The sequence below is a fragment of the Petromyzon marinus genome (genome assembly GCF_048934315.1).
Source record: "Petromyzon marinus isolate PM22_M1 ecotype Great Lakes invasive population chromosome 78 unlocalized genomic scaffold, UKy_Petmar_22M1.pri1.0 chr78_unloc.1, whole genome shotgun sequence".
NCBI classification, from domain to species: domain Eukaryota; kingdom Metazoa; phylum Chordata; class Hyperoartia; order Petromyzontiformes; family Petromyzontidae; genus Petromyzon; species Petromyzon marinus.
In genome coordinates this window covers 582,153-598,177 of record NW_027422625.1, presented here as the reverse complement: position 1 = coordinate 598,177, position 16,025 = coordinate 582,153, and the positions used below count along the sequence as shown (strand labels likewise).

The 16,025-nt window shown below is 43.7% G+C and overlaps 1 protein-coding gene and 1 long non-coding RNA gene across 2 annotated transcripts; both read right to left on the bottom strand.

Annotated features, from left to right (window-relative positions):
* Window positions 1-300: 300 nt before the first annotated feature.
* LOC142908253 (uncharacterized) lies at window positions 301-8,102 on the bottom strand. The gene is made up of 8 exons (XM_076058692.1): window positions 8,029-8,102; window positions 4,548-7,796; window positions 3,947-4,013; window positions 3,295-3,450; window positions 2,850-3,008; window positions 1,811-2,248; window positions 980-1,048; window positions 301-862 (listed from the first exon to the last, which is right to left on the bottom strand). The coding sequence occupies exons 2-8, from the start codon at window positions 6,327-6,329 to the stop codon at window positions 492-494; spliced, it is 3,042 nt and encodes a 1,013-aa protein (XP_075914807.1). The 5' UTR covers window positions 6,330-7,796; window positions 8,029-8,102; the 3' UTR covers window positions 301-491.
* A 1,811-nt stretch (window positions 8,103-9,913) lies between these two features.
* On the bottom strand, window positions 9,914-15,042 carry LOC142908272 (uncharacterized). The gene is made up of 3 exons (XR_012931667.1): window positions 13,734-15,042; window positions 10,895-13,241; window positions 9,914-10,382 (listed from the first exon to the last, which is right to left on the bottom strand). It is a non-coding gene; the product is annotated as an uncharacterized LOC142908272 (long non-coding RNA).
* Between the last annotated feature and the right edge of the window lie 983 nt (window positions 15,043-16,025).

The following is a 16,025-nucleotide window of genomic DNA, read 5'->3' as shown; positions in this document are numbered from 1 at the left end:
CCACATTGTAAATATTCAGCATTATGACATCGATTATGCAGGTAGTCACCCAGAATGTACATTTAAAAGACGTGGGAGCATGGACGTACAGCACGAAAAATGAGTTTAGCATTCAGACCTCTGCAGCCTAAAACTTTCAGTTTATAAATCATGTTAACTGCCGTGGTCACTCATTCATTCCATCCAGTTACAATCATACTTCATCTCTGAGATCTAAAAATGTAGTCGCATTTTGCGTGATTTGATTATGAGTATTATACATCCTGTGTATATATTCTTAGAGCATGGACACACCTGACCCTTCTGGGTTTGAGGGTCCTGGCTCCTTGATGCCAGAGGTTGGAGGTGCGGGTATCTTGTCCATCGATGCAGTTGGTTCTGGGGGAATAGTGCAAACCTCACTGATTGGCTGTGCCAGGTGGTGGTGCATTTAAATACACATTTACCTGATCTAAAAAAAACCTTAATTATGAATGATGGCATTTAATATATTATCCATGTGATTTTCCAACTAATTCCAGAATGGTATCTGGGCTTGCTTTAGATGGAGTTGGTGCAGGGGGTCCACCTGCTCTGGAGCAGCAGAATCTGACCTTGTAGTTGTAACATGGCAAATAGTCCTGATTGTTATTAGAGCATTTCAAGCCTGTGCTCTGGTCACAAGTGATCGTCTGGCCTAATTCCTCCCATGGGGTATTCGGGAATCTTTCTGCTTTGCAGTCAAATTTTTCCACTGATGAGTCAGGCAGACAGACCTCTTTCCCCGAGTCTATAATCTTTTGGTAGGATTCCTCATCTCCGCCATTTTCTTCATCAGGATATTGATCATCGTACCAGTCAGACCAGCCTAAAGCACAATCTTCTGTAAACATAGAACATTAATCAGTGATGAAATTCAAACAGATTATGGAAAATATTTAAACCATATGTATGCATTAAAACAGGCCTCAAGACTATCTTACCACACTCCAATCCTTACCTTGTTTGGTGGGTGTTTCATTTGGTTTTGTAGCCTCAATTGGTTGCTGTGTTGCAGGAACAATCAATTCTGCAAAAAATATAAGTGAATTATGGTGTGTATCACGTAAAATAATACACATAATCATCATCACTGAATGTTACATCTCCCAAAATAATGTTTGTTAGGACAGGTAAGCAGTTATGAGTTTCTATTGATTGCATTGAAGTGGACCCATCCAAATGTTGGGTTTACAAATTGAAATGGATGCTGCATCATTTGACCAAATGGCTGCCTTTTTACAACATTCGATTTTGTTAAAAACGTTCTAAACATTGACTCATAGAGACGCATGGAATGGGGGAATAATAACTTCAGAAAATTAGTATCTGGAGCACTGTTAACATCAGCAATTGGGAAATTAGCCAGGTGTAGTGTGTGTATTAAATACGTGTATACCTGTAGCATGATGTTTATCTATGTAGCTTGCATACACGGGCAATGTATTTTACTTGAATTTGTTTACTTTTCAAACGTCTATTATTTTAACGTGGATTATAACCTATCATGTGAAGTCACAAAACGTGTTTAATCTAATTTAAAGTGTTTTTGATCTCACGTGTTTTGAATATATTCATAAGTCAAATATTAGAAAAACTGCCCAAGCATTATGCTTATTTCCCAAAGTATCAGTTTTCAATGTTGAGTAAAAGCTGTCTTTGATCTCAATAAAAGGTACAATACTTCTGATTGGTGGAATGTTTACAAGGTGAAGGACGGTCATGTTACTGACGTGATTTATTTTAACTAGAAGATAATTGATGTTGTTCATGTTCCCATTGTCATAGTTACCTTCACCGATAGTGATGATCTCTTTAGGCACTGGTGGGGACTTTGGTTTCCTTTTCGTTGTTTCCGGAGCAGCTGCTGTTGGTGGTTTCTCAGGGGCCCCTTTGGTTGGGGCCTGAGTAATGGGTGGTGGAGGTGGGCCACCTGATTTGGGGCAGCAGAATCTGACCTTGTAGTTGTAACATATAAACATGCCTTGATCGTCATGAGAGCATTTCAGGCCTGTGCTCTTGTCACATGTGATCGTCTGGCCCAATTCCTGCCATGGGGTATTAGGGAATCTCTCTGCTTTGCAGTCATTTTTTTCCACTGATGAGCCAGGCAGACAAACCACTTTCCCTGAGGCTATGACCTTCTCGTATGATTCATCATCTCCACCATTTTCTTCATCAGGATATTGATCATCGTACCACTCAGACCAGCCTGTAGCACAGTCTTCTTCTGCAAAGATACATTCTCAATCAGTCTTCAAATGGTTACAATGTATATATGAACTCCATTTCTCTAAGATAATGTTCTGACAGCTATAAAATGCATCATACCTATGAATGCGCCGTTGGTAGGAGTGTACAGCGAAATATGTATTTACGTACAGCAAGGATACAGTGAGCCTCTTAATCATGAAAGGACTGTACATAGAGCTGCCGAATTTTCGTTGAGTATCAACCCGAAAGACTGATGAGCTGCAATACCCCTTCTGTTAGCACCACCTTCTTTTACGAAGATACGGTCGATCAATAACTCTGACACAGAGTGACCTACTGCTTCGTAAGTTCCTCCTATTCTGCTACCAACCTAGCCTAGAGTCTGTGAGTCATACCCTCTTCCAGTAAATGAGCCAAGGTTGGGACCAGAACACTGTAAAGTAGTACAAAAGCCCAAATTAAAATGCTTCAGGACACTAGCATAGTCTTTTTGCAACCGGGAATGTCCCGGCACAACCAGAACAACTGGTTGCTTTGACTGAACATGTGTTAAACTGATATGATTGTATGTTATATATTATCCACATGTGATCTTGCAACTAATTCCACCATGGTACCTGGGCCTGGAGTTGGGGTTGATGGTTCTGGCTCCTTGCTGCTGGAGGTTGGAGGTGGGGGTGTCTTGTCCTTCGATCCAGTTGGCTCTGGAGGAGGAGCGCCACTCTCTTCAGGAGCTGGCTTTGTTGGCTTTTCCTCAACCGGGGGTTTGGGTGTCACTTTGAAAGAAAAGCAAGGGATGGATGATGACAGAATGTAGATTGTTTAGACGTGGGAGCATGGATATACAGAACAATAAAGGTGCGTGGCATTCTGCCCTCTGCAGCCACATTGTTAAACATTAGCCTATGATATCTGTTACACAAGTAGTCACCCATCCCAACCTCATCCAGGTGCAAGTCTAATTCGATTACAAGATCTAACATATTAAGTCGCATTGTGTAATCTGATCCTAAGTATTATACAGCCATTATATTTATATATAATCTTGCAAAATGAACACACCTGGCCCTTCTGGGGGTGATGGTTCTGGCTCCTTGTTGCTGGAGGTTGGAGGTGGGGGTGGCTTGTCCTTCGATGCAGTTGGTTCTTGAGGAGGAGGGCCACTCTTATCAGGAGCTGGCTTTGTTGGCTTTTCTTCAACCGGGGGTTTCGGTGTCACTTGGAAAGAAAAGCAAGGGATGGATGTTGATAGAATGAAGATTGCGCATGCATTCCCAATTACCCCTTGCAAAAAGTTGTAAACAACCTTCAGATGATACTTTTAATCTGCATTTCAAATGAACTACTTGAAAGTGTTCCAAAATAATGTACAGTTTTTTCCAATCCGCTGTTCAATTAAAGCCTTCCACGCTGTCTGGGTTCGTGGGGTTATTTAACCGTGCTTCATCATTCTCGTTAGTGCGAGTGTGGGAATTATCGATAGCGAAGCATGGAAGTACAGCACAATAAAGGGTTCTGGCATTCTGCCATCTGTAGTCCACATTGTAAATATTCAGCCTTATGACATCAATTATGCAGGTAGTCACCCATCTAAAATAATTCATGCGTCACCATGTTTAGTTTCTAGCATATACCGAATTCAGTCACAATCTGTGCGATTTGATCCTAAGCAGTATTCATCCTGTATATATATACTCTTACAAAATGAACACACCTGGACCATCTGAGGGCGATGGTTCTGGCTCCTTGTTGCTAGAGGTTGGAGGTGGGGGTAACTTCTCCTTCGATCAGAATCAGAATCAGAAAGGGTTTTATTCGCCATGAAAGTTCACACCGACACGGAATTTACTTTGGCAGGATGGTGCATACATTCAACATATAGGAATCTAAAATCTTAAATAAGTTTTAAACAAGTCTTACTGTAATAATAAGGGTTAAAAGTCTAAATAACACCAAGGGGCTGAAGTATATCAAATTGAATAAATATCGAATATAAAATAGCTTTAAGATATAATTTAAAAATAAAAAATACAAATAGGTTAACATAGTTAATATCGGCAAGGTGTCATTATGTAGATAAAATGTTAAAATCAGTGTAAGCCCTTGGCCTTGTTTAACAGGCCAGCAGCAGATGGGAAGAAACTGTTTTTATGGCGTGAGGTTTTGGTCCTGATGGACCGAAGCCTTCTGCCGGAGGGGAGTAGCTGAAACAGAGAGTGTCCAGGGTGGGAGGAATCGGCCATAATCTTCCTCGCTCGCCTCATGGTCCTTGTCGTGTGCAGGTCCTCGAGGGTTGGTAGATTGCAGGCAATTACCTTCTCAGCAGTGTGGATGATACGCTGCAGTCTGCTCTTGTCCTTGGCAGTGGCAGCAGCGTACCAGACGGTTATGGAGGAGGTGAGGATGGATTCAATGATCGCTGTATAGAATTGCACCATCATTGTCTTTGGTAGGTTGAATTTCTTCAGCTGCCGTAGAAAGTACATCCTCTGTTGAGCTCTCTTGGTGAGGGAGCTGATGTTCAGTTCCCACTTGAGGTCCCGGGAGAAAATAGTGCCCAGGAAGTGGAAGGACTCTACAATTTTGACTGGGGAGTCTAACAGGGTGATGGGGGTGAGTGGGGCTGTATTCTTCCTGAAGTCCACAACCATCTCAACTGTCTTTAGAGCATTTAGCTCTAAGTTGTTCTGGCTACACCAGGTCACCAGGTTGTCAGCTTCCCACCTATAGTCAGACTCATCCCCACCAGAGATCAGCCCAATGAGGGTGGTGTTGTCCGCAAACTTCAAGAGTTTGACGGACAGATGATTGGAGGTGCAGCTGTTGGTATACAGGGAGAAGAGCAGTGGGGAAAGGACGCAGCCCTGAGGAGTTCCGGTGCTGATGGACCTGGAGTCAGAGACTTGTGTTCCCAGCTTAACGCACTGCTTCCTGTCAGACAGGAAGTCTGTGATCCATTTACAGGTGGTGTAGGGCACGTTCAGCTGGAAGAGCTTGTCCTGAAGCAGGGCAGGGATGATGGAGTTGAAGGCAGAGCTGAAGTCCACAAACAGGATCCTGGCGTAGGATGCTGGGGCATCCAGATGCTGTAGGGTGAAGTGGAGGGCCATGTTAACTGCGTCGTCCACAGACCTGTTGGCTCTGTAGGCAAACTGAAGGGGGTCCAGGAGAGGGTCTGTGATGGCTTTGAGGTGTGCCAGGACCAGGCGCTCAAAAGACTTCATTACCACAGATGTAAGGGCGACCGGTCTGTAATCATTTAGTCCTGTTGGCCTTAGCTTTTTGGGCACAGGGATGATGGTGGAGGACTTGAGACAGGCTGGTACATGGCATGTCTCCAGGGAGGTGTTAAAGATGTTGGTGAACACCGGAGACAGCTGGTCAGCGCAGTGCCTGAGGGTGGCTGGAGAGACAGAGTCTGGCCCGGCTGCTTTGAGTGGATTCTGCCTCTTGAAAAGTCTATTAACTTCTCCCTCCTGAAAGGAGAGAGTCGTCTCTGTAGTATGGGTGGGGGATGGGGCCTCTTGGGTGGGAAGGGGTGGTTCAGGACAGTTCAATTGTCTTTCAAATCTACAGCAGAACTCGTTCAGGTCGTTGGCTAGGCGGGAGTCGTTAGTGGTGTGGGGGGCTCTGGGTTTGTAGTTGGTGATCTGCCTGAGCCCTCTCCAGACAGAAGCAGCGTCGTTAGTAGAGAACCGGTGTTTTAGTCTCTCTGAGTACAGTCGTCTAGCCTCTCTCACCGCTTTGCTAAACCTGTTCTTCGACTCCTTGAATCTGTCTCTATCTCCACTCCTAAACGCTTCCTCCTTCTCCAACCTCAACCTTCTGAGCTTTGCTGAGAACCAGGGCTTATTGTTGTTAAAGTTCACCCTGGTACGTGTTGGGATACAGCAGTCCTCACAGAAGCTGATGTAGGACGTCACAGCCTCTGTGAGTTCATCCAGACTATTGGTAGCAGTCGTGAACATATCCCAGTCAGTACAGTCTAAGCACGCCCGCAAATCTTCCACAGCCTCACTGGTCCACTGTTTAGATGTCCTCACAGCAGGTTTACAGAGTTTTAGTTTCTGCCTGTATGCAGGAATCAGGTGGACCATGGCATGGTCAGAGTGTCCTAGTGCTGCTCAGGGGACGGCGTGGTAGGCTCTACTGACTGTAGTGTAGCAGTGATCCAGAGTGTTCCCTTCTCTGGTTCGGCATTTAATGAATTGTATGTATTTGGGGAGTTCGTGGCTGAGATTACCTTTGTTAAAGTCGCCAAGTACAATAACCAACGCATCTGGATTTGCTCGCTCCACACTCAGAATCTGATCGGCGAGCATGCGTTGGGCCTCTTTAACCTGAGGACAAGGCGGCAAATAAACTCCGACCAAAATGAGCGACGCGAACTCGCGAGGCGAGTAAAACGGTTTACAAGTTATAAAAATTGATTCAAGGAGTGGAGAACAATGTTGCAGAATCACTGTGACATCTACACACCAGCCACTGTTAATGTAAAAACAAATACCACCGCCTTTCGTCTTGCCGGAGAGTGCTATGTCACGATACAATCTTACAAGATAGAATCCTGCTAGTTGTAGCGAGGTGTCCGGAATCAAATCACACAGCCATGTCTCCGTGAAGCACAACACAGAAGATGAAAGAAAGTCTTTGTTTTTTACCATCAGTAGCTGAAGTTCATCCATTTTGTTGTACAGTGAACGTACGTTGGAGAGGAAAAAGCTCAGGAGCACTGTTCGGATCCCGCGTCTGCGTAGCCGTACTAGAGCCCCCGACCGTTTACCCTTTGGGCGGCGTTTCGCTGCTTGAGCAAAGCCTAGTGCGGCATTTACTAAAAAGCCTACTAATTCTGTCGCTGGAAGCAGAAAAGTAGGAATTAAATCCACAGGAGTTGTTTCCCTGATATTTAAAAGTTCGTCTCTTGTTAGAGAACTCCGAAAATCTTGGCAAAACACTGAATTGACAGACAAAACAAGACAAAACAGGGCGCACCGACCGGCTGAGGCTACCATCATCCGCGCCATCTTCGCACCAGCACGGGTGTGCTGAACAGCAGGCCCCTCTCACCAGCACAGCTATGATGAACAGCAGGCCCTTCTCACCAGCACGGGTGTGATGAACAGTAGGCCTCTCTCACCAGCACGGGTGTGTTGAACAGCAGGCCCCTCTCACCAACACGGGTGTGCTGAACAGCAGGCCGCTCAACAGCAGGCCCCTCTCACCAGCACCGGTGTGATGAACAGCAGGCCTCTCTCACCAGCACGGTTGTGTTGAACAGCAGGCCCCTCTCACTAGCACGGGTGTGATGAACAGCAAGCCTCTCTCACCAGCACGGGTGTGTTGAACAGCAGGCCCCTCTCACCAGCACGGGTGTGATGAACAGCAGGCCTCTCTCACCAGCATGGGTGTGTTGAACAGCAGGCCCCTCTCAAGACAAAACTGGACAAAACAGGGCGCACCATCCGGCGGAAGCTGCCATCATCGGCGCCATCTATGGGATGGAGTTGGTTGTGGAGGAGGAGGGCCACATTCTTCTGGTTGTGGAGGAGGAGGGCCACTTTCTTCTGAGACGTGGGAGCATGGACGTACAGCACAATAAATGAGTTCAGCATTCAGACCTCTGCAGCCTAAAACTTTCAGTTTATGAATCATGTTAGCGGAAGTGGTCACCCATTCATACCATTCCGTTACAATCATGCTTCGTCTCTGAGATCTAAAAATGTAGTTGCATTTTGCGTGAATTGATTCTGAGCAATTTACATCTTGTGTATATATATTCTTAGAACATGTACACACCTGGCCCTTCTGGGTTTGAGGGTCCTGGCTCCTTGATGCCAGAGGTTGGAGGTGCGGGTGTCTTGTCCTTCGATGCAGTTGGTTCTGAGGGAAGAGTGCAAACCTCAATGATTGGCTGTGCCAGGTGGTGGTGCATTTAAATACACATTTACCTGACCTAACCCAAAAAAACTAAATTATGAATGATGGCATTTAATATATTATCCATGTGATTTTGCAACTAATTCTAGAAAGGTACCTGGGCTTGCTTTAGATGGAGTTGGTTCAGGGGGTCCACCTGCTCTGGAGCAGCAGAATCTGACCTTGTAGTTGTAACATGGCAGTCCTCCTTGATCCTCATTAACACATTTCAGTCCTTACTTTCTTGTCACAAGTGATTGTCTGGCCCAATTCCTGGCATGGGGTATAAGGGAATCTCTCTGCTTTGCATTCAGTGTTTTGCACCGGTGAGTCAGGCAGACAAACCACTTTCCCTGAGGCTATGACCTTCTGATAAGATTCCTCATCTCCGCCATTTTCTTCATCAGGATATTGCTCATCGTACCAGTCAGACCAGCCTGGAGTACAGTCTTCTGCAAAGATACATTCTTAATCAGTCTTCAAACGGTTACTATGCATATATCTACTACATTTAAATAAGGTAATGTTCTGACAGCTATAAAATGCATCAAACCTATGAATGCGCCATTGGTAAGAGTGTATAGCGAAATATGTATTTACATACAGCAAGTATACAGTGGGCCTCTTCATCATGAATGGACTGTACATAGAGCTGCCGAATTTTCATTGAGTATCAACCCGAAAAACTGGTGAGCTGCCATACCCCTTCTGTTAGCACCACCTACGTTTACGAAGATACGGTCGCTCAATTACTCTGACACAGGCTGACCTACTGCTCCGTAAGATCCTCCTATTCTGCTACCAACCCAGCCTAGAATCTGTTAGTCATACCCTGTTCCAGTAAATCAGCCAAGTTTGGGACCAGAACACTGTAAAGTAGGACAAAAGCCCAAATTTAAAATGCTTCAGGACACTAGCATAGCCTTTTTGAAACCGGGAATGTCCCGGCACAACCAGAACAACTGGTTGCTTTGACTGAACATATGATGTATTCATAATAAAGGTTTTTGGGTTATATCACGTTATTTATAAATGTGTGGTAACCCTCCACCACCCGACACGGCCAATCAGCAAAAAAGTGTCACGTTGAGAAAAGACAAATAGTTCACTACTTTAGCCCACCGGTGTGTTGAAGAGTGAATCCACAACATTTACAGTTTGAGTACAACGTTTCGCTGGTAATTACATCCAGCATCATCAGGGAATTCGCCAGAATGGTAAAGCCCTCACTTGATCCCGGTCTTAAATAGAGCAGCAGGGTGACGTCATCTTTTAACTCATTCAGGTGCAGTGATTTGAGGCAGAGGGGGGGGTATTGTAATTATATAATCGATTGGTAATCAGTCAATGGTTATGATTAGTAATGAGTTGTAGATTAGTATTAGTTATGTGTGTTATTGTGATTATATGCTATGTTAGTAATACGTTCATTAGTATGTGTTTCCCCTATAAGGAATTGTAATATGTATTATTTAATAATACGTTTCCAAGCCGCACTAATCCTGTAGCTGATCCTAAGTAGTGTACCTTTATTATGAATCATAGTGGACGCGAAAGCCTACGTGTTAAACTGATATGATTGTATGTAATATATTATCCACATGTGATCTTGCAACTAATTCCACCATGGTACCTGGGCCTTGAGTTGGGGGTGATGGTTCTGGCTCGTTGCTGCTGGAGGTTGGAGGTGCGGGTGTCTTGTCCTTCGATCCAGTTGGCTCTGGAGGAGGAGCGCCACTCTTTTCAGGAGCTGGCTTTTTTGGATTTTCCTCTACCGGGAGTTTCGGTGTCACTTTGAAAGAAAAGCAAGGGATGGATGATGACAGAATGTAGATTGTTTAGACGTGGGAGCATGGATATACAGAACAATAAAGGTGCGTGGCATTCTGCCCTCTGCAGCCACATTGTTAAACATTAGCCTATGATATCTGTTACACAAGTAGTCACCCATCCCAACCTCATCCAGGTGCAAGTCTAATTCGATTATGAGATCTAACATATTAAGTCGCATTGTGTAATCTGATCGTAAGTAGTATACAGCTGTTATATTTATAAATAATCTTGCAAAATGAACACACCTGGCCCTTCTGGGGGTGATGGTTCTGGCTCCTTGTTGCTGGAGGTTGGAGGTGGGGGTGGCTTCTCCTTCGATGCAGTTGGTTCTAGAGGAGGAGGGCCACTCTTATCAGGAGCTGGCTTTGTTGGCTTTTCTTCAACTGGGGGTTTCGGTGTCACTTTGAAAGAAAAGCAAGGGATGGATGTTGATAGAATGAAGATTGTGCATGCATTCCCAATTACCCCTTGCAAATAGTTGTAAACAACCTTCAGACGATACTTTTAATCTGCATTTCAAATGAGTTACTGGAAAGTGTTCCAAAATAATGTACAGGTTTGCCAATCCACTGTTCAATTAAAGCCTCCCCACGCTGTCTGGTTTTGTGAGGTTATTTGACCGTGCTTCATCATTCTCTTTAGTGCGAGTGTGGGAATTATAGACAGGGAAGCATGGAAGTACAGCACAATAAAGGGTTCTGGCATTCTGCCCTCTGTAGTCCACATTGTAAATATTCAGCCTTATGACATCAATTATGCAGATAAATCATCTTGCAGGTAGTCGCCCATCTAAAATCATTCATGCGTCACCATGTTTAGTTTCTAGCATCTACCGAATTCAGTCACAATCTGTGTGATTTGATCCTAAGCAGTATACATCCTGTATATATATATTCTTACAAAATGAACACACCTGGACCTTCTGCGGGCGATGGTTCTGGCTCCTTGTTGCTAGAGGTTGGAGGTGGGGGTGACTTCTCCTTCGATGGAGTTGGTTTTGCAGGAGGAGGGCCACTTTCTTCTGATGCTGCCTTTGGTGGCTTTTCCTCAACCGGGGGTTTCGGTGTTACTTTGAAAGAAGAGAAAGGGATAGATCTTGAAAAAATTTACATTTAAAAGACGTGGGAGCATGGCCGTACAGCACAATAAATGAGTTTAGCATTCAGACCTCTGCAGCCTAAAACTTTCAGATTATGAATCATGTTAGCGGAATTGGTCACCAATTCATACCATTCAGTTACAATCATACTTCGTCTCTGAGATCTAAAAATGTAGTCGCATTTTGCGTGATTTGATTATGAGTATTATACATCCTGTGTATATATATTCTTAGAGCATGGACACACCTGACCCTTCTGGGTTTGAGTGTCCTGGCTCCTTGATGCCAGAGGTTGGAGGTGCGGGTGTCTTGTCCTTCGATGCAGTTGGTTCTGTAGGAAGAGTGCAAACCTCACTGATTGGCTGTGCCTGGTGGTGGTGCATTTAAATACACATTTACCTGATATAACCCAAAAAAACTCAATTACGAATGATGGCATTTAATATATTATCCATGTGATTTTGCAACTAATTCCAGAATGGTACCTGGGCTTGCTTTAGATGGAGTTGGTGCAGGGGGTCCAGCTGCTCTGGAGCAGCAGAATCTGACCTTGTAGTTGTAACATGGCAGTCCTCCTTGATCCTCATTGACACAATTCAGTCCTTTATTCTTGTCACAAGTTATTGTCTGGCCCAATTCCTGCCATGGGGTATTAGGGAATCTCTCTGCTTTGCATTCAATGTTTTGCACTGGTGAGTCAGGCAGACAAACCACTTTCCCTGAGGCTATGACCTTCTGATAAGATTCCTCATCTCCGCCATTTTCTTCATCAGGATATTGCTCATCGTACCAGTCAGACCAGCCTGGAGTACAGTCTTCTGCAAAGATACATTCTTAATCAGTCGTCAAACGGTTACTATATATATCAACTACATTTAAATAAGGTAATGTTCTGACAGCTATAAAATGTATCATACCTGTGAATGCGCCGTTGTTAGGAGTGTATAGCAAAATATGTATTTACATACAGCCAGTATACAGCGGGCCTCTTCATCATGAATGGACTGTACATAGAGCTGCCGAATTTTCGTTGAGTATCAACCCGAAAGACTGGTGAGCTGCAATACCCCTTCTGTTAGCACCACCTTCTTTTGCGAAGATACGGTCGCTCAATAACTCGGACACAGACTGACCTACTGCTCCGTAAGTTCCTCCTATTCTGCTACCAACCCAGCCTAGAATCTGTTAGTCATACCCTGTTCCAGTAAATCAGCCAAGTTTGGGACCAGAACACTATAAAGTAGGACAAAAGCCCAAATTTAAAATGCTTCAGGACACTAGCATAGCCTTTTTGAAACCGGGAATGTCCCGGCACAACCAGAACAACTGGTTGCTTTGACTGAACATATGATGTATTCATAATAAAGGTTTTTGGGTTAGATTGCGTTATTTATAAATGTGTGGTAACCCTCCACCACCCGACACGGCCAATCAGCAAAAAAGTGTCACGTTGACAAAAGACACATAGTTCACTACTTTAGCCCACCGGTGTGTTGAAGAGTGAATCCACAACATTTACAGTTTGAGTACGACTTTTTGCTGGTAACTACATCCAGCATCATCAGGGAATTCGCCAGAATGGTAAAGCCCTCACTTGATCCCGGTCTTAAATAGAGCAGCAGGGTGACGTCATCATTTAACTCATTCAGGTGCAGTGATTTGAGGCAGAGGGGGAGGGTATTGTAATTATATAATCGATTGGTAATCAGTCAATGGTTATGATTAGTAATGAGTTGTAGATTAGTATTAGTTATAATATGTGTTATTGTGATTATATGCTATGTTAGTAATACGTTAATTAGTATGTGTTTCCCCTATAAAGAATTGCAATATGTATTATTTAATAATACGCTTCCAAGCCGCACTAAGCCTGTAGCTGATCCTAAGTAGTGTACCTTTATTATGAATAATATTGGACGCGAAAGCCTACGTGTTAAACTGATATGATTGTATGTAATATATTATCCACATGTGATCTTGCAACTAATTCCACCATGGTACCTGGGCCTGGAGTTGGGCTTGATGGTTCTGCCTCCTTGTTGCTGGAGGTTGGAGGTGGGGGTGGCTTGTCCTTCGATGCAGTTGGTTCTTGAGGAGGAGGGAAACTCTTATCAGGAGCTGGCTTTGTTGGCTTTTCTTCAACTGGGGGTTTCGGTGTCACCTTGAAAGAAAAGCAAGGGATGGATGTTGATAGAATGAAGATTGTGCATGCATTCCCAATTACCCCTTGCAAAAAGTTGTAAACAACCTTCAGACGATACTTTTAGTCTGCATTTCAAATGAGTTACTGGAAAGTGTTCCAAAATAATGTACAGTTTTTCCAATCCGCTGTTCAATTAAAGCCTCCCACGCTGTCTGGGTTTGTGGGGTTATTTCACCGTGCTTCATCATTCTCGTTAGTGCGAGTGTGGGAATTATAGACAGCGAAGCATGGAAGTACAGCACAATAAAGGGTTCTGGCATTCTGCCCTCTGTAGTCCACATTGTAAATATTCAGCCATATGACATAGATAATGCAGGTAGTCGCACATCTAAAATCATTCATGCGTCAACATGTTTAGTTTCTAGCATCTACCGAATTCAGTCACAATCTGTGATTTGATCCTAAGCAGTATACATCCTGTATATATATACTCTTTCAAAATGAACACACCTGGACCTTCTGAGGGCGATGGTTCTGGCTCCTTGTAGCTAGATGTTGGAGGTGGGGGTGACTTCTCCTTCGATGGAGTTGGTTCTGGAGGAGGAGGGCCACTTTCTTCTGGAGCTGCCTTTGTTGGCTTTTCCTCAACCGGGAGTTTCGGTGTTACTTTGAAAGCAGAGAAAGGGATAGATCTTGAAAGAATGTACATTTAAAAGACGTGGGAGCATGGATGTACAGCAAAATAAATGAGTTTAGCATTCAGACCTCTGCAGCCTAAAACTTTCAGTTTATGAATCATGTTAGCGGAAGTGGTCACCCATTCATACAATTCAGTTACAATCATACTTTGTCTCTGAGATTTAAAAATGTAGTCGCATTTTGCGTGATTTCATTCTGAGCAATATACATCCTTTGCGCTGTTTTTGAGTTGTACGCCTTTTGGCGTCTTCTGGTCCAACACCAATGGAGACTAGGCTCTAAGAAAAGCTGTCTCGGGTGTGGACCAATCAAATTCAAGCACAGTGCATATTATTATCAGAGTTGTCTTTTTAGTTTGCATTTTGACTGCTTGTGTTGTGGTTATTGCAAACATGATGCCTTGAATAAAGGTGTCAGTTTTTGTGCCAGTTAAAAGGGTAAAACCTATTCCTATATCTTGTTTCTGGCAAAGGAGGTCTCATAATGTAAATGCTCACCCCGAGCGCTCAATATTCTGATAGTGCGCTGTTTTTGAGTTGTACGCCTTTTGGCGTCTTCTGGTCTAACACCAATGGAGACTAGGCTCTAAGAAAAGCTGTCTCGGGTGTGGACCAATCAAATTCAAGGACAGTGCATATTATTATCAGAGTTGTCTTTTTAGTTTGCATTTTGACTGCTTGTGTTGTGGTTATTGCAAACATGATGCCTTGAATAAAGGTGTCAGTTTTTGTGCCAGTTAAAAGGGTAAAACCTATTCCTATATCTTGTTTCTGGCAAAGGAGGTCTCATAATGTAAATGCTCACCCCGAGCCCTCAATATTCTGATAGTGCGCTGTTTTTGAGTTGTACGCCTTTTGGCGTCTTCTGGTCTAACACCAATGGAGACTAGGCTCTAAGAAAAGCTGTCTCGGGTGTGGACCAATCAAATTCAAGGACAGTGCATATTATTATCAGAGTTGTCTTTTTTGTTTGCATTTTGACTGCTTGTGTTGTGGTTATTGCAAACATGATGCCTTGAATAAAGGTGTCAGTTTTTGTGCCAGTTAAAAGGGTTAAACCTATTCCAATATACATCCTGTGTATATATTTGAGGGTCCTGGCTCCTTGATGCCAGAGGTTGGAGGTGCGGGTGTCTTGTCCTTTGATGCAGTTAGTTCTGTAGGAAGAGTGCAAATCTCATTGATTGGCTGTGCCTGGTGGTGGTGCATTTAAATACACATTTACATGATATAACCCAAAAAAACTCAATTACGAATGATGGCATTTAATATATTATCCTTGTGATTTTGCAACTAATTTCAGAATGGTAGCTGGGCTTGCTTTAGATGGAGTTGGTGCAGGGGGTCCAGCTGCTCTGGAACAGCAGAATATGACCTTGTAGTTGTAACATGGCAGTCCTCCTTGATCCTCATTGACACATTTCAGTCCTTTATTCTTGTCACAAGTTATTGTGTGGCCCAATTCCTGCAATGGGGTATTAGGGAATCTCTCTGCTTTGCATTCAATGTTTTGCACCGGTGAATCAGGCAGACAAACCACTTTCCCTGAGGCTATGACCTTCTGGTAAGATTCCTCATCTCCGCCATTTTCTTCATCATGATATTGCTAATTATACCAGTCAGACCAGCCTGGAGTACAGTCTTCTGCAAAGATACATTCTTAATCAGTCTTCAAACGGTTACTATGTATATATCAACTACATTTAAATAAGGTAATGTTTTGACAGCTATAAAATGCATCATACCTATGAATGCGCCGTTGGTAGGAGTGTACAGCGAAAAATGTATTTTCTTACAGCAAGCATATAGTGAGTCTTCATCATGAATGGACTGTACACAGAGCTGCCGAATTTTCATTGAGTATCAACCCGAAAGACTGGTGAGCTGCCATACCCCTTCTGTTAGCACCACCTACTTTTACGAATATGCGGTCGCTCAATTACTCTGACACAGGCTGACCTACAGCTCCGTAAGTTCCTCCTATTCTGCTACCAACCCAGCCTAGAATCTGTTAGTCATAACCTGTTCCAGTAAATCAGCCTAGTTTGGGTCTAGAACACTGTAAAGTCGGAGAAAAGCCCAAATTAAAATGCTTCAGGACACT